The sequence below is a fragment of the Canis lupus genome, chromosome 26 (assembly GCF_048164855.1).
Source record: "Canis lupus baileyi chromosome 26, mCanLup2.hap1, whole genome shotgun sequence".
Classification (NCBI taxonomy): Eukaryota; Metazoa; Chordata; class Mammalia; order Carnivora; family Canidae; genus Canis; species Canis lupus.
The window spans coordinates 22,975,706-22,997,694 of record NC_132863.1 but is presented as its reverse complement, the minus strand read 5'-3'; the positions used below and the strand labels follow the sequence as shown (position 1 = coordinate 22,997,694).

The window sequence follows — 21,989 nt, the reverse complement described above, 5'->3', positions numbered from 1 at the left end:
TGTGTTCTGTATTTTTCTCTTAGTACACCTAATCAAACTCAGTTAGAAGAGACTTGGGTGGAGAAGTAGATAGAGGAGAGGAAACTGGACTTACCATGTGCTGGATGTATTTGTTATATCATCTATTTCTTTAGATCAACCTGAGAGGTAGTTATGGTTCTCATTTTTATTTTATGGATAGAGAAACTGAGGCTCAGACTAGTGGAGTGATTCACCCAGTGCTATTCACATAACTAACATGAGGAGATACTGGGATTACATACCGGGCTGCATACAGGCTTGAAAATAGCCCCTTGCCTCCTAGACTATAGCTAATATAAATAGAAATGCATATTGTATTTATTCAAATCTCTCCCATAAAAAGCTAGGGAGGGCAGTATGATAAGGGGGTCCTATTTTCTGGGGTTGTTGTAGAAGCTAAAGAGTTAAGCAGAAAGTTGTATTTATGTGTTTTCTCTCTCTCCATCTGTAGGTCTGTGCAATTCTGACACTTAGCACATACATCAGCATGTATAGTTTAGTGGGCTATCTTCACCCAGAAGGTGGGTACTGCCTGGCTTCATATCTTTTTGCTACTCTCAGCTAAAAGCTTGGCCCTGCCCTGGCCCAAGAGTCAGAACTGAGAAGGGGTTTCAACAGCATTAGCCCTGCAGTTTGGGGCTTGACACCAGGACTCCCCCCAAATGTGGTTCCTCTTCTGGCTCTGATTCCAAACCTGGGCATTCACTGTGGGGCTGAGTACTTGTGTGATTCATTTACCAGCTACTAAGTCCTTTCTACTTTCCCCCTACATACCTGTTCCCTGCCTCTTATCTACCCTTTCCTCACCCCAGGAGAGTTCTCCATCAGTGTGTACAGGAAGTACAACTTTGTTTTTTATAACACAGTCTGTATCACTTATAAACCTTCATTCCTCCAGATAGTGGAAATTTGATTTCTATCAAATCAGGGTCCCCTGATTTCCTAAGCTCCTCAAGGAACTAAGAGGGGGGAGTGATAGCATCAAAATGGTGACATAGGTCATTCTCAACTTCAGTCCTGTTCACAAAAAGACCAACTAGCAACTATCCATAGACAAAACAGCTCTGTGGAAATTCCAGAACCTGGGGGTGAGATGGAAACAACCCCTGGACCTCAGAAACAGAGAAAAAATTTACACTCTGATGGTACCACCCCTCTCCCAGGCCAGCATAGTGCTATACCAAGAAGGACCCCATGGGTCTAGGGTTTCTCCAGGGAGAGAAAGAGAACCTAAAGTGGACATCCAGCTGGGCCATATGGGATGCTTTCAGAGGGGCTCACTGGGGTCTTGCTTCATGGGGATTACTGTGAGAATCTGCAGGACTTGACTACAGAGAAACAGATAGAGATGGAGAAGGGGGCAGGGCTTATAGTAACCAGTACTCAGCTCTTGGATTGCACTGTTGCTTGCGGCAGACCTGAGCAGAGATCCCAGCCAGCATTTCTGGCCTCTGTAGAGCCAAGCCAGTGATCCCAAATGGCTAGGGAGCTCAGTTAACAGTTCACTTGATTTATGTTTCCAGCCAATGAGCCACACCAGCCAGAGTGCACGTCCTATGGCCTGCCCAGGCAGGGAAGCAAATTTGCAGTCCTGCCCAATTGTTGAGGATAGCCTCCAGTTCTGCTGACCAGGAGTCTGGCCAGAGGACCTGGGCAGCCACAGAGCCTATCCTACAGTTATGTTTGGGCAGGGAGCCAAGCCAGCAGCTCTGCCCAACTGTTAAGCATATAGCCTCTGGCCTGACAAAACCAGGGAGCCTGGACAGTGACCTGGGTAATTTCTGAACCCAGTCTATGGTACTTCCCAGAGGAGGAGCCTAGCCCACATCCTTGCCCTGCAACCCAGCCCAGCCCAGCTTACAGCCTTGCCCAGTTGTTGAACATAGCCTGTGACCTCTCGCAGGCAGGGAACCCAGCCAGTGACTCCACCCACTTGTCACACATAGGCTATAACTCCTCATGGGAGTCTGAACAGCAACCCCACTGACCATGGAGTACAGCCTCTAGTGCCACCCAACTGTGGAATACATCTGGAGGCACTGCTTGACCAGAGTATGCCCAGCAGCTTTGTCCAACTTCAGAGCAGGCAGTGGCCTTGCTCAAGTTTAAGACACAGCCTAAGCCCCATCTGACTGCAGAGCACAGCCTGAGGTTTCATTAGACTGCACCACAAAGCCCTGCTGCAGCTTGACCTGAACATGGAATCCAGTCAGTGGTGCCATCTGGCCTGGGAGTAAAACCCAAAACCCCACTTGACCAGAGGTGATTATGGAGCCCAGCCTTAGCCGGGCCCAGCTGCAGAGTATACCCAGTGGTATCATCATGTCAGGAAACACAACTTAAGATTTCATCCAACCAAAGGTGATTGCAGAGCCCTTGTAGTGGTCCCATCTGACCATGGAGCACAGTTAGCAGCTCTGTTTGAATGCAGAGCCCAGCCAACAGGCCCACCCAATGGTGGACTCCAGCCAGAAAAGGCATTTCCCCCACCCCCATCTTTCCCCTTTCCATCTCAGAGCATGTCATACTTAGCTGTGAAAGTTTCCTCAAATCAGGAAAAAGACAAAGGTGCCCACTCTTACCACTTAAATTTAATATAATACTAGGAGTCTTAACCAGAACAATCTGGCAAGAAAAAGAAATGGAAATGAAAGGCATCCAAATTGGAAAGGAAGAAATAAAATTTTCTCTGTTGATGGATGACATGATCTTATACATAATACATCCTAAAGGCTACACCAAAAAACTTAAATCTAATAAACAAATTTAGCAAAGTTAGAGGATACAAAGCCAACATAAGAAATCAGTTGTGTAGGGCAGCCTGGGTGGCTCAGTGGTTTAGTGTTGCCTTCAGCCCAGGGTGTGGTTCTGGGGACCCGGGATTGAGTCCCATGTCGGGCTCCCTGCATGGAATGGAGTCTGCTTCTCCCTCTGCCTTTGTCTGTGCCTCTCTCTCTCTCTCTGTGTCTCTCATGAATAAATAAATAAAATCTTTAAAAATAAAAAGAAATAAGTCATGTAAAAAAAGAAATCAGCTGTGTTTCTGTGCACTAACGAATTATTTGGAAAATATAGAAATAAAAACAACCCCATTTACAACAACATAAAAAGCTATAAAGTACTTCAGAATAAATTTAACTAAAAAGGTGAAAGATCTGGATACTGAAAACTACAAGACTTTGTTAAAAGAAATTGAAGAAGATACAAATAAATGGAAAGATATCTCATGTTCATGGACCAGAAGACTTAGTATTGTAAACATGTCTCTACTACCCAAAGACATTTATGGACTCAGTGCAATTTCTAGCAAGATTCCAATGACATTTTTTTTTTTTTTTACAGAAATAGAAAAGACAATCCTAAAATTTGCCTGGAACCACAAAAGATCTTGAATATCCAGAGCAATCTTGATAAAGAAGAACAAAGCTGGAAGCATTGTACTTCTTGATTTAAAACTATTTTACAAAGCTATCTATGGTAATCAAAACAGTGTGAAACAGACATAAAAACAGACACATAGATCAATGGGACAAAATTGAGAGTCAAGAAATAAGCCTACACCTATATGGTCAACTAATATTTGACAAAGGAACCAAGAATATTCAACAGAGAGAAGATGGTCTTTTCATAATTGGTGATGGGAAAACTGGGTACTCACATGCAAAAGAGTGAAAATATCTTTCACCATTCACAAAAATTAACTCAAAATGGATTAAAGACTTAAATGTAAGACTTGTACCATTAAACTCCTAGAAGAAAACAGGGAGCTGTTTTAGGAAATTGCAAAGGTTTTAGGAGCTCAGTCCAGGAGACAGGGACAAAGACCAATATATATATTTCTTTTCTTTCATAATGGCCAACCTTTATTAGTAATTACTATGTATTAGACACTCTACAAGTACTTTATCTGTATCATTTTTGTCAAAGAAAAACTGGACTTGAACGTAGTTAAAAGTGGTAAAAACAGATTTTATTCAGGATTATTGCAGCAGGGGAAAAGAAACCCCATGGTAAAATGGGGCTCAATTCTGAACATGGTGTGGGCAAGTGGGAATTTGCAGCCAGGGAGCAGGGTGAGGGTTACAGGTTGGAAAATTGCCAAGAAGAAATGTCTTAGTCCATTCATGTTGCTACAACAAAAATACATAAACTGAGTGGCTTATAAACAGCAAACAATTATATCTCACAATTCTGTAGGCTGTGAAGTCCAAGATCAAGGTGCCAGCAGACGCAGTATCTGGTAAGACTCTTCCTCTGTAGGCAGTTGTCTTTTCTCTAAGCTCGCATGGGTACAGCTGAAGGATTGAAGGAGCTGTCGGGGGTCTCTTTTATAAGGGCACTGATCTTATTCACAAGAGATCCCCCCTCATGGCCAAAAACCTCCAAAAGACCCTACCTCCCACACAGTGGGCATTAGGATCTCAACATACAAATTTGGGAGGGGGATGCCACGAACATTTAGACCACAGCAAAACTCATCAGGGGTGGGTGTGGGGGCAGATTCTGGCTAATATGACCCAGCAGGATTCTTGCTGAAGGCAGTGTGAGCAGACATCATCTGTGGGACAGTGGAGGCTGAGGAACCCGATGAGATATCAAGGGTGATCAGATATGGAGGATGGGGGGATTCCAGTTAGACCAATTTAGCAGAATTCTCGCTAAAACTGGGCAATGCAGAGACAAACTGGGAAGCCTAAAAGTTGAGACCCAGTTGAAAAAGAGTTTGGTTGAGACCAAATTGAAAAAGAAGCTGAGCAGAGTTTGGTTGAAAGAGAGAGAGTGTTCATCACTTTGTGTAACTGAAGCTATACTTTTTTGCAATTTCAGCTATTGTTTTATTATCAACATTATTATCAGCAGCGGTGGATGCTGCTGATGCCTTGCCAGACTCCTTCGTGACCAAAGGTTCCCATCCCCAGTTGCTGCTGCAAGGGTCACAGCTGCTTCCTTTTCAGGAGAATTGCCCTTGGCTAGATGACATGGGCACTGCCTTACCCAGAGGCTTACATAACCTCCTCTCAGGGGCAGTCTGTCCCCCAGGCTGACTGACACAGAAATGTATGAGGATGGTCTCCTTGCCTCAAGGTAGGACCAACTCTGGTACAATTCATGCTGCAGGTTCCCTGTGAGGTCAGGCTGAAGATGCTCTCCAGCTGGGAACACATCCTTGCCTAGCTCCTTGTACACACACAAATATATATATCACCCAATTAATAGGGAGGTAGACCTAGGCTATCACCCAGATAAGTCTACTCCCAGTGCCTCTGCTCTTAACCATGGCAGTATCCTACCTTAGGTGCCTTGGTTATCTTAGGTTCCAGGTTATTAATGAGGGTTCAAATTGAAGGACCACCTAAGTTTTCTCTGACTCAGAACATGTTCAAATTTGGAGGGAAACTTTGTATAGATAAGCTACTGGGCCTTACACTTCTTTAAACATCTCCTTTGAAATGTTTGCTGCTTTATTTTATTTTATTTTATTTTTTTGCTGCTTTAATGAAGGAAGAAAAGTATATTGAGAGATCTCACCAGAATAAGAGATCACGTTGCCCTGCATTCAGTGTGGAGAGAAGAAGCTTGGGATGTTTAGTTGGAGAAGAAAAGACCAAACAGACCCATGGTAGCTGTTTTCTAGTACTTGACACGGAGTTGTTTCTAGTCTCATTCTCTGTAGCTGTTAGGGGGCAGAAATCAGGATGATGGGTAAATGTCACAGGAAGGTAAATTCTGGTTCAATAGAAATAACCTCGTAAAATGACAGGAATCCAGGGATTGAATGTGTTATCTTGACATGTACTAATTTGTCCATCACTGGACATGTTTTAAAAGAAAAGATGAGGATTGTTTAGGGTCAATTTTTGCTTCTGATCTGTAACAGATGAGACAGCCTCTTAGTTCTGAATTCTAAGAATCTATGCTCAAAAAAAAAAAAAAGCCTCCATATTGTTAACATCACGGATTTTCTTTTCTTTTTTCTTTTTTAAGTATTTTTCATTTACCTTTGCATTAGTTTAAAATACACATTTCTATTTCAAGATGACATTTAAAAATTCTAATACAACAGCAGCATAAATATAACTCTGCAATTACAAAAAAAGCTAAACTGGGATCCACAGTTAAGTTATTCTCATGTTTACAAGTATGATTCTGAAATAAATACTACTTCTAAGCAGCTGTTATCGGCTTTTTGGGTTTGGTTTAAATACACATATTTTCAGTTGTGGGGAAGCTTATATTCTTTGCACTGTTCTGAAAGGATTAAGAGCCCTAAAAACTGAAGTACTCAGTCTGCAAAACAGGCAGAAAAAAGTTAAGTAGGATTCCTATATAACATCAAAAGCATATGATATTCTGCAGCAATTGGAAGTACTTCAGAATTGGCAAACTGTCCTCTTTACAACTAATTTTAACAGAAGAGTTTAAGAAGGAGAATATTTTCTCACTGCATGTAAAAGTGACATGTTTCTTTAGTGCTAATTTGACTCCCGTGAATGACCTAGCTAGTTAATTGGTCACAAGTAATTTGGTTACCAGGCAAATCAAACCTAACTAAAAAGCAAGCACCACCAACAAAACCAAGACAGCTTTTCTTCTTCTAAGGTTTAGGCTTTGCCCAGAATTCCTTATACATGGAATAGCCCATACCAAGAGTCATTGCTCCCACAACAAAGCCTTGGGCTGCCACACGCATGTGGATCAGGTGAACAGACATTTTAGTATTTCCCTGCTCTTTAATTTATATAATCCATATGCGACGATTGCTGCAAACCCCGCCATTCCAATGGGAACAAATGGTGCCTCTCTAGCTTTTCAGATAAGTTTAGATCCCTGATCTTCATCATATGAAGAAAGAAAAACATCTGTGCCAGTTGACATTGTGACTGAAGAATCCTCCAAAGACAACGCTCTGCCCAAACTCCAACCGGCTTCTGGCTCTCACCCATGCCCGCAGTGCAGCCGCAACATCACGGATTTTCAACATGTTTTTAAAGCCACAGAAAACTTTTAAAAAGCAAAGACCTGAATGGAATTCAGACAGATCAAAGGAAAGATGCTTAGGTTAAAGCTGGAAGAGAAAGGGAGGGGCCAGAGCCCTACCTTCTTAGCCTCTCTGGATTTTCTGATTTTGACCCCAAAACCAACTCTAAGTTTCTTATATTTGCGTTCAAGATTTTAAAATCCTTAGGGCCAGGCAATTCTGCAACATTATATCATGCATGAACTCCCAGCTATAGCCATGCCATATTTTCATTGTTTCCAAATGGCTCACAAGCCCTCCAGTCGCCACTGCTCTGCTCAAGGGGCTCCCCTACCCACAACAGCTCCCCTACCTGCAATACGCTCTTATACCCTCCTCTCTGCCATTTCTCTGAAGTCTGTCTTCTTTCAAGGCTCTGAAGAAGGTCCTCCATGAAGCTCTGCTGACCCCTCTGGCCTTTGCAGATTGTCCCATGTTCTGTTCTACTGGAATATGGTTTTGTTTTGTTTTTGATTGAACACAGACAACTTTGTATTGTTTTTATTCATGTGGCCATTCCACCTGACCACTGTAATGATGTATGTAGAGGTTGTTAATACTATTCAGCAAATATTTCCTGCTTTCTGCATTTAGTATCTCTGCCCTCTTGTGGTTGAATGGGGCCTAGGCCCAGGTCACTGTTGTAGCCAGTGAGTTATGTCCAAGGTCAGGGCATGAAACCTGCAGTTGAAGACCCACCAGAGGTCTGTTTTTCCTCTGCCATGGTGATTATCAATGACTGAGTCGCTATCAATCAGTTTGGTTTCCTGAGTTAAAAGATGTAGAGCAGGGTCCTCAGCCAACCTGCAATGGACATGTAGCATGAATGAAAAATAAACTTTTGTTCTTATAAGCCATCAAGTCTTGTCTTCCCCCTTCACTGCATCATAACTGTTGGGCCCAAGATTGTGAATCCGATAAACCACCAAGGAGCCGACACTGATGCAAACACACGAGGGTTTATTTACAAGCTTGAGCTTAGGTCCAAGTTTGCCCTACACAGTGGAGCAGGGACTTGGACCCCGAGACTAAGAGGCGTAGCAGTTTTATAGGGGCCAGTGGCAAATGGGATTGTAACATACGCAGAAAGTTGCACAGTCATGTGGGTCCACACGCAGGTGGCCAATTGAATTACATTTTACCCTATAGTATCCATTTGAACTGGCCTATTACTTTGGTCAGAATTGGCGGGCAGTTTTGGTGGACACAAGGCGGGGTTACATTGTTATGAGCCGGTGTCAGGTAAGGGTGTGCCCAGCAGCCTTAAGCAATAAGCAGGTCATGTGGGAGTGATGCAGGAGGTGGTGGGTGCAGCACAAAATGGAGTTAGTCCTGCTCTGCTAGTCCAGGGGTAGGGGATTTTTGTTAAATTTCCTGGGTCCCACAATAACCTAGTTTATCCTAATACAGTTGACTACTGGGGGATAGTATCCTATAATGTTTTGTATTTCTGATGCTCAACAGAGCACCTTGTTCATAGTTGATGCTCAATCAAGATCTGATTTATTTAGCGAACATTTCTTAAGTGTTTTTTGAAGTTCATTTAAGAATGATTGCTTTCCATTTTCCTGAAGAAGCTGTGAGCATTTTAGGGACAAGAACCCCTTGGATAGTTCCTCTGCCACTGTGTCCTGGGTACCAGTCCACAGGAATATAAATTGAGGCCTGCATAGGGGGGATATGTTGTGTGTAGGGGCCAGTTAGAGAAAGACATTCTAGGAGGGATGGAAACATGACCTGATCTGGAGACAGCAGTGGTTGGTTCCTGGGAAAGAAGACAAATGAAATGATGCATTGAGAGAAAGAGCAGCTTCTAGAAAGGTTTGGGCTGCAGCAAGGAAGCCAGTGAAGTAATCCTAGGAGGCACAAGAGAGCTAGAAACAAGGATACACTTGGAAACTCTGATACAGTCTTTCACTGGAGCTCAAACAGAGATACACTGTATATGCTCCAGACACAGAAGACAGATCAGTCCTTGAGCCTGGATTCTGGGTAAACACTCTGGATCTTAGACTTGACATTAGTTTAGTTTTGAAATTTTCAACCTTGATTTGAAAAAGCACAGTGAGCAGAGAGGTCTCTGAATCACTGACATCCTTGCCCCCTTTATTGAATACTGATTTTGTCAACAAGGGAGGAGCCAGAAGAGTCGCAGGGAGGAAAAAGGTCAACAGTCATATGCTCCAAGAAGTCCAGGCAGGTGAGAATTCATGGTAAATACTGACAGCTATGTCACCAGGGCTTTCCTGTATGCCAGACATTGCTCCATGCACTTTATGGGTATTGCCTTATTAATCTTCACAGCAAACCTCTGAGGTCAGCAGTGCTGTCTCTATATTAGAAATAGAAAACTGAGGTTCAAGGACATTAATTGGCTTAAGGTCACATGGATAATGATATATATATATATATATAGTGGAATATTAGCCATAAAAAGGATTAAATCTTGCCATTTGCAACAACATGGATGGAGCTAGAGTATAATGTTAAGAGAGATAAGTCAGTCAGAGAAAGACAAATGCCATATGATTTCACTCATACATGGGATTTAAGAAACAAAACAAAGGAACAAAGAGGAAAAGAGAGAGAGAGGCAAACCAAGAAACAGACTTAACTATAGAGAACAAACTGATGGTCACCAAAGGGGAGGCAGGTGGGGGATGGGTGAAATAGGTGATGGGGATTAAGGAGCACACTTGTTGTGATGAGCACCAGGTGTTGCAGGGGTGCTAAATCGCTGTATTGGACATCTGCAACTGTATGTTAGCTAACTGGAATTTAAATAAATATAAATAATAAAAATTATTTTATCATTTATTTAAATAATACAAATTTAAATAATTATAAATAATAAAAAGTTAAAAAGAAAATAATTATAAATAATAAAAACTTAAAAAGAAAAATAATTATAAATAATAAAAACTTAAAAAGAAAAAGTCACGTGGCTGAGAAGTGAGAAAATGAGGATTTAAACCCAGATCTGTTTGTTTTCGAAACTTTCTTCTTCTTTTTTTTTTTTTTTTTTAAATTTGCCCCATGCTGGCCCTGGTGATAGGTTGTCATACATCATTTCAAGAAACTTGAAGAAAAAGTGCCCGCGTATCTGCTGCCATTGCTAATTACTCATAGCACCAGGAGCCAGAGAGCAGGAATGTAATAGAGATAAACATAGAAAGCCAGAAAATCTCCAAGCATCATGTGGGCCAGTAGTCTCATCATCTTTCCCCACCAATCTCCAATGTCCCCACTCCCAAAGACTGCAATGAAGCAAAATGTAGATGGGAGAGTCTCCTCTACTACTGAAAACCAGTGTTGATTCTGCTAAATAATGCACATAATGGTTGCATGTCCTTCCTTTGTTAGGCCATTTATTCTGCTAATCAGCATCCATAAGAACAAGCACACAGGGTTATGATGAACTTCTCTACTAGGAGAAGTAGATCTTGAAACAGTTTAGTGGAGAAAAAACTCCATGCTTTTCAGGGTTCTTTGGATGTACAAAGGAAGTCCCTTTAAGCCTAAGGCTTCTGCATGAATGGGGCTCCCACAAGATGCCCTCTTCTCTCTCTCCAGTCTTTAATGACTCTAGGAACAATCTTCTTCTCAAGAATGGAGGAAGTTGTGCCTTGGTTTTGCCTGGAGTCTTGTAAACTCAAATGGCACTTTGGGTTTCTTTTCAGCCACCTTTCTGGAAGGAAAGGAAATGAATTCTAGTCCATAGGGCTGATTTCCTTACTAGTAATCCATAGAAGAAAAAAGCCCTTGTCAAGGAGCACTTTTTTTTTCTTTTTTCTTTTTATTTATTTATTTTAATTATTTTATTTTTATAAATTTATTTTTTATTTGCGTTCAATTTGCCAACATATAGAACAACACCCAGTGCTCATCCCGTCAAGTGCCCACCTCAGTGCCCATCACCCAGTCACCCCCACCCCCCGCCCACCTACCCTTCCACCACCCCTGGTTCGTTTCCCAGAGTTAGGCGTCTTTCATGTTCAGTCTCCCTTTCTGATATTTCCCACTCATTTTTTCTCCTTTCCCCTTTATTCCCTTTCACTATTTTTTATATTCCCCAAATGAATGAGACCATATAATGTTTGTCCTTCTCCGACTGACTTATTTCACTCAGCATAATACTCTCCAGTTCCACCCACGTGAAGCAAATGGTGGGTATTCGTCATTTCTAATGGCTCAGTAATATTCCATTGTATACATAGACCACAGCTTCTTTATCCATTCATCTTTCGATGGACACTTTCTTTTATTTACTTGACAGAGAGATAGAGAGCCAGAGAGTGCGCACGTGTGCGTGTGTGAGTGTGTGTGTGTGTGTGAAATCACAGAGGGAGAAGGAGAAGCAGGCTTCCCAAAGAGCATGGACTGGGGGCTCCATCCCAGGACCCTGGAATTATGACCTGAGCCAAAGGCAGATGCTTAACTGACTGAACGACCCAGGCTCCCTGACTTTTTTCTTTCTTTTAGTTCTCTGTTGCAAGGATTGAGTTAATTATTTACAGCAAATTTGTTGTTGTTGGTTTTATGCACAGCCCTTCTCTTATTTTATTTTTACTGATTTATTGATTTTTTTAAATCCCCACAATCAACTCCCAACCATGTCCTTCATAGGCAACTCTTCCAATGGTTTTTGTATTTTTTTAAATATTTAATTTATTTATTCATGCAGGGAGCCCGATGTGGGACTGGATCCCAGAACTCCAGGATCATGTCCTGAGCCAAAGGCAGATGCTTAACCAGGCGTCCCTCTTCCAATGGTTTAATGTGTACCTTTTTAAAATGTAGGTATTTTTATTTTACATAAGTAGCTTTAGGTCGTATATGTCATTCTGTTGCTTATCTTTTAAAACTAGCACTAGTTTTTAAAGAAGTCAACTTTACTCAGCTATGATTTCCACAAAATAAAATGTACCCATTTTTAAAATTGAAATTCATTTGCCAATGTATAGTAAAACACTATACTTACATCAGAATGCACCTATTTTAAGTCGGTAAATTTTAATGAGCTTTGACTCCTACGTGTAGAACATTCTTAAAGTTCTCTCGTGTTTCATTTCAGTCAATGCCTACCCTACCTCTTCTCACCAGCCCCAGGGAATCACTGATGTGGTTTTGTCTTGTTTTGTTTGTTGGTTTGTTTGTTTTTTTGTCACTGTAGATTAGACTTGTCTTCTCTAGAGTTTCATACAAGTGGATTTATTCAGTATATTCCCTTTTGGTGTGGCTTCTTTCATTCAGTCCAATGTTTTTTAGATTCCTGCATATGATGTACAGCAGCAGTTAATGCTTCTTTGTTGATGAGTAGTATTCTATTAGATGGATAAACTGCCATTTATTTCTTTGCTACTTGATGGATATTTAAGTTGTTTCTACTTATGATAAATAAAGCTGTTATGAAAATGTATGTGCACTTTTTGGGATAGATGTAACTCTTTCTTTATCTTGGATAAACACCTAGAAATGGAATTGTTGGATTGTATGCTAAGTGTGTTTAACTTGATAAGAAATCATCAAACTAAAAAACAAACAAACAAAAAACCAGGGTGCCTGGGTGGCTCAGTGGGTCAAGTGGCTGACTCTGGATTTCAGTTCAAGTCATGATCTCAGGGTCCCGGAATTGAGCACTGCGTCAGGCTCAGTGCTAAGCATGGAGCCTGCTTAAGATTCTCCCTCATTCTTCATTTGCCTCTCTCTCCCCTACCCCTGCCTCTCTTTCTCTTTTTTCTAAAATAAATCTTTAATAAAACCCCTAAAACCAAACCAAACCAAAACCCCCATCAAAATGACTTTCAAAGGGGTGATACCTTTATAGTGAGCACTGGTTTTCAACATTCAACCATATTTATTTTTGTGCATCTAATTCTCCAGCTTATGATAGCTCTCACCATATTCCCTAATGGAAAGTGTGGAGATTTCTTTGGACCATTTCTGGGTCACAACAAATGCTTAAACTTAATTCAACTGCATGTCATTAGATTCCTTCCATCTCAGAGTAGGAGCTAGGTTTTGTGGGGCCTGCCACTTTTAGAATTTGAGGATTCTTTTTAAGAATAACAGAAGGGGTGCCTAGGTGGCTCAGCAGGTTAAGTGCCTGCCCTCAGCTCAGGTCATGATCCTGGAGTCCAGGGATGGAGCCCTACATCAGGCTCCCTGCTCAGTGGGCGTCTGCTTCTCCCTTCCTTTCTGCCCCTTCCCCTGCTCCTTTTCTCTCTCTGTCAAATAAATAAATAAAATCTTTAAAAAAAAGAACATAAAATTACAAGCTCAAAATTAGGTCCAAAAGTGAGTATGTATTGAGAATGAGCTAAGCAATTACAATAGATGACTGAGACCTTTTAAGATCATTAGCCTGAAATGCTTACTTACTAACATTTCCTGATTACAGCCTGTTTCTCCTCTTTAGCTAGAACATTCTAGAATTCTTGACACTCATAAGAATCCAAGCAAGCGATAGACCTTGAACCTACATGAGCTTCATAGTCTTTCTTCTTCTGGTCCACACTCCACCAGCAGTACATGAGGATTCCTCTCTTCTCATTTCCTTGACCTCATTTGGCATTATTCAGCTTTCTAACATTTGCCAGTCTAGAGCCAGCCTGCTGCCTGATTTTGCATGGCCCATTAGTTAAGATTGGTTTTTACATTGTTGAATGGTTGAAAAAAAATGAAAGGAATAATGTTTAGGGAAGTGTGAAAGTTCTATGAAACTCAAATTTCAGTGTCTATAAATAAAGTTTGATTGGAACACAGCCACACTCATTTGCTCATACACTGTGGTTGCTTTTGGTCACTATCTGGGCCTTTGCAGAAAAGGTCTGATGACCCGAGGCCTAGAGGGTTAATTTTTCCTGGAGACAACAGTCCTATTCCATATATGAGAGGAGATATTCCTTCTGTTGGTGTGCCCCCGTTTCTGCCCATTTTGAAATGATAGCTCTTCCTATTATTATTGTTATTATTATTATTATTATTTAAAGATTTTATTTATTTATTGATGAGAGACACAGAGAGAGGCAGAGACATAGGCAGAGGGGAGCCTGATGTGGGACCTGATCCCAGGACCCTGGGATTATGACCTGAGCCAAAGGCAGACACGCAACTCCTGAGCCACCCAGGCATCCCAGTTCTTCCCATTATTGTACTAAAAAGCATTTGGCTCTTTTCTGATCTATGTGCTGGCCTTATGTACCAGTAAGCCATTACTATATATCCTTCCACTCCCAAACTCAGGGCCTTAACACAGAAATGCTTTATTAATACTCAGGTGCCTGCAGCTAACTGGACTTTGGCTGGATAGCTCTGCTTGGGGCTGGAGTAGCTGGGCAGCTTTATTTCTCACTGCAAATCTATGGGTCAGCTGGAGTAGCTCTACTCCATGTATCTCTCATCGTCTTTGGACCACTGGGTATGTTCTTCTCATGGTGACAGCAGAGGCACAAAAAGGCAAGTGAAAACATTCATTGCTTCTTAAAGCCTAGGCTCAAAATTGGCACATTGTCACTTCTGCCCATGCATCATTAGCGAAGCAAGTCACATAGGCAAGACAAAAGGGAGGGAGAGCGAAGCACATCCCTCCTGGAATGAGACCTTACAAATGTGTGGATTCAAGGAGGGGTGTAAAATTGGGGCCAATAGTACAGTCTACCATGTGTCATAGGAAACACCACGATGGGAGCAAATGGCCTTTCCTTTGCCACCTAGGAAGATGCTACTTGTTCTTCTCGAACACACATGTTAAAAGTAAGGTCTGTGGCCTTCCTGCTCATTCCACTCCACAAATGCTGATATGTGAGCTTCTAGTGGCGATGGCCATGGAGCTATTAGGTATTTCCCTCTGCTTCTGCCCCTTCTTTACTATCGTCTAAATGAACCACCAACATATGGGACATCCAAGGGTGACCTCACGGCTGGAGGGAACCCAAGGAATACAGAAGTATCAGTCCTTTTCTGTCTCATTGCTCTCTCTTTTCTTTTACCAGACATCATGAATTAATAGTAAAAACGTTTCCCCCTTCTTGGCTCCCCGGTTATATTATAAACCTCTTCAAAGGCAAGCCTATGTCTTTGTTAACATCTTTGTTAACATCTCTTCCCCCTGTCCTGACCTCCTCTGGAAGTGCAGACAAGGAGGTATATTCAGTAGCCAATCAACCAGTGTGGTTGACTACTTGCCTGTCTGTCTAATCTTAAATGACTGTTCCCTTTCTGGTTCACTGATCATGGGCCTGCTATGTTCCCCGAGGCAATAAATAGCAGTGTGGACTGCCCAGAATGGAGACCTCTGCCTGTCTTGCCAGCCCAGAAGCCTCAAGCCTCCTAATCTTCCCCTGAGCATCCAGCTTTCATGAAGCTCATTCTCCTGATGTTGGCTGTTGCCCTGCTCCTGGTCCAGGTCACCCAAGGTAAACAGGATCTCTCCCAAGGAGCAGTGGGTCATGTTCAGGGAATTCTGGGGGGCCCTAACAGCCTGGGCGAGGAGGATGGCAGGCTCCCTGTAGGCCTTCGGATGATCTCTGTAGCCAAGGGAAAATTTGAGCTGTCTGATACCAACTGATTTTGCCACTGCCCTTACTTGACTGCTCTGATCTTCTTTGCTCTGGAAGAGTGGAAGATGATGATCTAGGAAGAGGATACATGGAAGAGAGATTTGGATGTGGAATATAGAGAAAATGGGTACTTTTCCAAAAATATTGAGGAGGGGACTTGAATTTTGATCTAGGGTTGCCTCTATGAAAATGTTCCTGAATTTATTTTCTTTTAAAGTTTCCATCTATTCATTTGAGAGAGAAAGAGAGTATGCACACTAGTTGGGGGAGTCAGGGGAGGAGCAGAGGGAGAAGCAGGTTTTCTGCTGAGCAGGGAGGCTGATGGAGGGCTCGATCTCAGGACCCCAGGATCATGACTGAGCTGAAGGAAGACACCCAACTGACTGAGCCACCTGGTAACACAGTTCCTGAATTTCTGATTGAGGATTCTAATTCCTTTCTCAGGCAACTTCAATTTATCTGGGCTCTTTTAGGTTCCTCAGAGCAGCTGTTCCTAATGATCTTGGCTGGTTAAGACCAGTGAAAAGGTCTAGGATGTTGTGGAGTAGGGAGTACAACATTCTTGGGAATTTTACGATGCCCTAGAGGATTTGCAGATATCCAGATGAGTGTATTTTGGATTCCTGTCCCATCTCATTGATATGGTTAGAGAGGGTACTGAGAGCAAAGGGGAAAGGTAGCTGATACTGGGCACCTGCTTCCATTATTCTATGGGGGAGATGAACCGTTGGGAGAGAGGGGGACCTCCTGTCTTCCCCAAAGAAGCTGGCCAGGGAGGGGAAGCTGCTTCATAGGTCCCAAGCCACCAAGTGGGGAGGGCTTTAGGGCAGTGACTGATGACACAAATGAGAAAAGAAAGGATAATGGCCCATATTCTCTCCTAAATCTGGAGGATGCCTTGTAAGGGCTTCTTCCCCACATATGTCCTATTTTCCTCACTAACGTTTTCTCTGCTGAACTTTGACCTCCTCCTTCCCCAGGCTTCTGCTTTATTTCAAGACTGATCCTGCTCTCTCCTTTTTAAAACAAAAATTTTTGTTGTTGTTGTTCTCTCCTTCCCTTTTCATTTCAGCCATGTCTTGCTGGGGTAAGTTGGGAAGGTGCAGAGCAACGTGTGAGAAGAATGAAGTATTCCATATATTGTGCACCAATGAAGCTAAGTGTTGTGTACACCCCAAGCATGTGCCTATCGGAGCTGGATCCTCAAGCGCACCTGAAAGCCTGGGGTAACCTCTGCAAGCTGTCCCCTCTTGCTTAACTTTGAGTCCAACATCATTAGAGCCCACTGTTCTGTTAAATCATTCTTGGCTGTACCATCTGTGTCGGGCAGTTCTGCCTCATTAGACTTACAAATCAATAGCAAAGGAAGGTATGTGTGTGCAGATTGAGGAGAACAGGGTGGACCAGTAGGTAGTGATAGTCTGTTTTGCACAAAGCTCCTAGCCTGCTGGCCCATCGCTTGTCCCAGATGCTGTAAATGAGGAATGTTCATTCCAGCCATTCGATTCTTGTTTTCTAGGCCAGCACTGCTGGTAGAACTTTCTGCAATGATGGAGTGTCCCAGCTCTGTGTTGTCTAATATGGTAACTACTAGCCAGAAGTGGCTATTGAGCATTTGAGATGTGGCTAGTGAGTAAGTGCGGGTCTCTACCTGTTGCACCCTTGTTCGAAATGCAAAAGCCAACCCCAAAAACGTTCCAAATGTCCATCAGTAGGGAAAAGAAGGATCTATGCTAGTGACTACTACATATCACTGAAAAAAGATGATGTAAACATACCTGACTCCAAAAGACCTATTGTGGGATGAAAAAAGAAAGACATTCCCTGAAATGGAAAACAAAACATCAACTAATACTATATGTTTTCTAAAGGTACGTGTACATGTATCTAGTCAGCAGCAGACAAAAATACAGATGCAGATCACTTGTTTTTTAAATCATTCATAAATACATATTATGTGATTTTCATGATATCTCTTCCCCCACAAAAGGCATTAAGCTCCATGAGGACATTGAAGAAGAAGAAGAAGAAGAAGAAGAAGAAGAAGAAGAAGAAGAAGAAGAAGAAGAAGAAGAAGAAGAAGAAGAAGAAGAAAAGAAGAAGAAGAAGAAGGAGGAGGAGGGGGAAAAGAAACATGGCTAGTTGTAACTGGGGAATTGAATATTTAATTTAATTTAATCTATACTTGAGTTTATATAGCTAAAGGTAGGTGGTGGTTATCATATTGGACACTGTAGATTTAGGGTCTTGAGATACAGACTGCTTCCTTTTCTCTAGTTTCATCCCAAAAGGCTGCAACCCTCCCCTGATAAGACTTGCAGTTCTCCTGTTAGGGGTTCCAGGATTGTGTCTCACAGTTTTCTTCAAGCTGCAGAGAGCTGGTACCAGGCTTCATGTGGGTTCCTGCTCCATGTCTTTCCTTTCCTCCCAGTTGAGGCCTCATGATACTGAATTGTGAGCTAGTCTTTTTCTAGGACTGATCCTGAACTGAGACAATGAGGATCTTCCCATCACCAGCCCCATGATTTGAGTCATGGTCTCAAGTATTCCCAACCCTTGCTGCTTATCTGACTAATCATAAAGGACTTGATTCTCTATTCTGAATTGAGAGGTTCTATTCAGCATTACCTCCTCACCATCCAGTCCCTTCATATGAGAACACTAAACTGGCCTCAGCCAGTTTTGAAGGTCTCCGTTCAAATCCGTGATCACATATCTGCTGCGTGATGCTAGGCAAAGTCATTTAACCCTCTCTGTTTTATCTTCTCATCTCTAAAGTGAGGATTCATCCTGCCCGAGGCACAGGATTGTCGTAAGATTAAATGAAATATTTAGGTAGGAAATGCCCAGCATAGACGGTAGTACACATTCGATTCTGATAGGACTTTGAATGCCCTCCTCTTCCCTTTTCATATCAGGTCTGCCATCTTGGCCCCTTGAATGTTCCTTGGCAATGCCTTTGTACACACCCTATTATTTCCCACTGTTTTCAGGGCTGCTGTCTCCACTCAGTCCTTCCTTGGCATCCTCCTTCTTCTTTCTCACACTCTAGGCTTTCTACCTTGAGTTTTGCTGCTGATCTTTTCATCTCCCTCACAGGTCAGATTGTCCCACATCCTGGCACCCAATTTCACAAGGGTTCCTTATGGCATACAGCAACATTCTTCAACATATTTGATGATAACATACCTTAAACATGTCATTGGACGTAATGATTTGAGTTCATCAGAGACAAAGTTAAACAGAAAGGGCCTTTCTTGGAAGGATCCCATGTAGCTCATAAAACCTATAGGTAGTCTAGACAATTGAGCTTGAAGGACCAAGGGAGAGTGAGCTGCAGAAGTAATCTACCGGGATCCCACCAGAGCATTGCCATCCTGGCACTGGACATCTGGAGTCTTGCCTGGACTTCTCCCACAGTGGCTTCTGCCTGCTGGCTACCATGTGAGTATTGTCTCCATCTTCTCTGTGGTTTGAATTTAGTCCTTTAGGATTCAAAGTCCTTTGCTGGAGCACCCAGTTGGCTGAGCCTGGGTTATATGCCTGCCCACTAACTCTTGAAGTGGGGCAAAATAATATTTGCCTTTAGTGTTTTCTGTAGTAGGACATCAGCCCTCCTTTCCATCAAAAGCCAAAGAATGGAAAGTTTCTCAGAAGCTGAGTGTCTGAAGATGCTGCAAGTGATCCCTACCAGGGAATCTTACCCCAAGCCTTTGCCTTCACTTGGAATGTTTCTTTTCCACTTTGACCTTTCTGACCGCCACATCCTTGATTAGGTGAGCAGGGGGAAGTGTTATGGTGTAACATAGAAGGGGGCACTCACCCTCAGGGTCATGTGAGTGTCTCCTTGTACCTCCTTCGCCTCCCCCGAGTCCCAGCATTGCCAGTGGCATCCTGCACTTCTCCTTTGCACCATGCACCATGCCTGTGTTTATATTTGTTCAGTGTCTGTCTTCATGATAGACTGTCATTCCCATGAGGGCAGAGACCATGGCTGACTTTTTTTCTGTATCTCAGGACAGAATCTAGCACAAATTGAGCATTCAGTCAATATTAGTTGAACAATTTTGACTTAATTAGATATATGTTTGACTTAAAATAGATAGCAAGAATGGTCTCACAAGAGAATTCCCTCTTTCAGGCATCATTTCACAACGGAATAGAGTCAGTGTTTGACAGTCAAAAACCACAGAATGGTATTAGAGATACACATTGCGATTGTAAGACTAGACACTTAGCAGGATGGGTACAGTTACACCTTCCATCACTGTGATGGCCATTGGGCAACACTTCCATTATGGGATTGGATTGAAAGGTGCACTTGTGTGAGTCAGGTGATGACTTCTCCAAATGTCTGGAGTATTTGTGGACACCATGCTTTGTCTTAAAAGTAAAATCATTATGTATTAATGAGATCAATTATACAAATATACTTTGTATTTTTAAAACACATGTTGTGACAGGGTGACATATTAAGAATTTATTTTTTTAAGATTTATTTTTTATTTATTCATGATAGACATAGAGAGGCAGAGACACAGGCAGAGGGAGAAGCAGGCTCCATGCTGGGAGCCCGACATGGGACTCGATCCCGGGACTCAAGGATCGCGCCCCAGGCCAAAGGCAGGCGCTAAACCACTGAGCCACCCAGGGATCCGCCATATTAAGAATTTAATGTAGCAATTACCTGATAATTTTTTCCCCATGTTACTTGAGCAAGCATCAACATAGAGAGGGAAAGGATCTTTTTTTTTATCTTTTTTTTTTTTCCTGCCCAGTTATTGGAAGGGGGGCCAAGATTTTATGTTCTGAATCCTGATCTTCCTTTGCCACTGGGGAAGTGAAAAAAAAATAGGTGTGTGTGTGTGTGTGTGTGTGTGTGTGTGTGTGAGAGAGAGAGAGAGAGAGAGAGAGAGAGAGAGAGTTAGAGTTTCAGGGGCTGCCCTGAAGACAACTCTCCTTCCTCCCCCCATCCTCATTTCCTTAGAGAGGCCCAGGCACAAGGAGGGCTGTTAGATTGGATTGTCTTAGGAGCAGTGGGATGGAGATTTTAGCTTCAGGTTCTGGAGAGGAGTGGCCTGGTATTTGGAGGTGTTGAATCTCCACCCAACTGGGAGAAGAGATGGGGGTTTGGCTCCCAGGCTGTTTGATAAAGCGCCCTGAGCTGATAAGTACTTGCATGGGACTGCCGGCATGGAGACAACCATTGTGGAGACAGCCACTAAGGTGTAGTCCTGGGAGAAACAGCAAGGCCTCTGGGGTTGGGCCCTGGGGAGGAACAATTCTCCAATGCCCAGAGCTGCCTGATTAATGGCAGGTGGAATTCATTAGCAATAACCTGAGCATGAGGAGCAAGAGAAATGAGCATCATCATGATGAAGCAAGGAACAGGTTCCTCTTCATTTCCCGGAATCATGGAGTCCTGATAGGATCAAGTGGAGGAGGGCAGGAAACCCCAACAGCAACTGACATTGGACATCTCCCCAACTTCGCAAGTTGTGTCTTGGAGCTGAGATTGAAATACATATAAATAAAGAAAGCACTCGTTGAGGCTTGAGTGTTGGCAGAGCATTCATAACTGGTATGTGATCATTAATGTGTTAATGACTTTTAGAAGCAACACGCTCACTAGCATCTGCGTCATGGCACATTGCTTGAAGCTTGCAAGACACAATGGGGGTTATACTGGTGTAGGGGTTCCTCCTGCTGCCAGCCCCCCTGTCACAGCCTCGCCACACTTTTATGCAAACTTGGCCTCATATCACCTCTCGAAAGCCAAAACCCCTCATCTGGATACTTTTCCTGCCTCCCTGGGAAAAGTAAGGGGAAGATGTGAGTGCATGCAAGTCAAAGAAATCTGTAAAAGGCTGTGATTTATGGTTCTAGTTTCTTCCACCTTCTTGTCATTATCTTTTAAAGATATATGAGCAGGGAGCCCAATGCAGGGCTCGATCCCAGGACCCCGAGATCATGACCTGAGGTGAAATCAGACGTTTAAGCCACCCGGGAGCGCCTCTTCTTGTCATATAATTAACTTCATAGGTTAGAGGGAAGGTTTGTGGAGATAAAAAGGCCTGTGTGGGACCTGCTGGGAACTTGCACTAGCATTTGTCTCACCCTCTGCATCATGGGATTCAGGCTGCGGAGAGTGGGCAGCCTTTCAAGAGCTGAAAAATGCAATTGTGCAGATTTCAGGGAGTGGGTGGTGCAGGTCTTAGGGAACTGGCCAGGCCGGGCTGTACCGTGTGGGAGGCAACAGAAGCTACGGTTTGTTCTGGTCTTGGCAGGATGTGGGAGATACTACACAGTTCCCACGGGCCAGGCTGGCTCTCTGACCAAGGTCTGCCTCATTCCCTATCTCCTGGTCTCTTCTCCCACAGTGGCTTTTG

General features: G+C 42.9%; 1 protein-coding gene, 1 long non-coding RNA gene and 1 pseudogene across 3 annotated transcripts; 1 reads left to right on the top strand and 2 right to left on the bottom strand.

The window, feature by feature from the left end:
• Positions 1-3,983: 3,983 nt before the first annotated feature.
• Positions 3,984-7,577, bottom strand: LOC140618269 (uncharacterized). The gene is made up of 3 exons (XR_012018464.1): positions 7,353-7,577; positions 5,551-5,695; positions 3,984-4,316 (listed from the first exon to the last, which is right to left on the bottom strand). It is a non-coding gene; the product is annotated as an uncharacterized lncRNA (long non-coding RNA).
• On the bottom strand, positions 6,044-6,912 carry LOC140618267 (HIG1 domain family member 1A, mitochondrial pseudogene; annotated as a pseudogene).
• Positions 7,578-15,248: 7,671 nt separating the features above from the next.
• On the top strand, positions 15,249-20,050 carry DEFB121 (defensin beta 121). Of its 2 annotated transcripts, none has more exons than XM_072800454.1 (3): positions 15,249-15,456; positions 16,673-16,826; positions 17,120-17,582. In XM_072800454.1, the coding sequence occupies exons 1-3, from the start codon at positions 15,399-15,401 to the stop codon at positions 17,217-17,219; spliced, it is 312 nt and encodes a 103-aa protein (XP_072656555.1). In that variant the 5' UTR covers positions 15,249-15,398; the 3' UTR covers positions 17,220-17,582. The 2 variants fall into 2 exon arrangements, with proteins under 2 accessions (XP_072656555.1, XP_072656556.1); XM_072800455.1 differs by lacking the exon at positions 17,120-17,582 and adding an exon at positions 17,591-20,050 and having other exon boundaries at positions 15,264-15,456.
• The last annotated feature ends 1,939 nt before the right edge of the window (positions 20,051-21,989 follow it).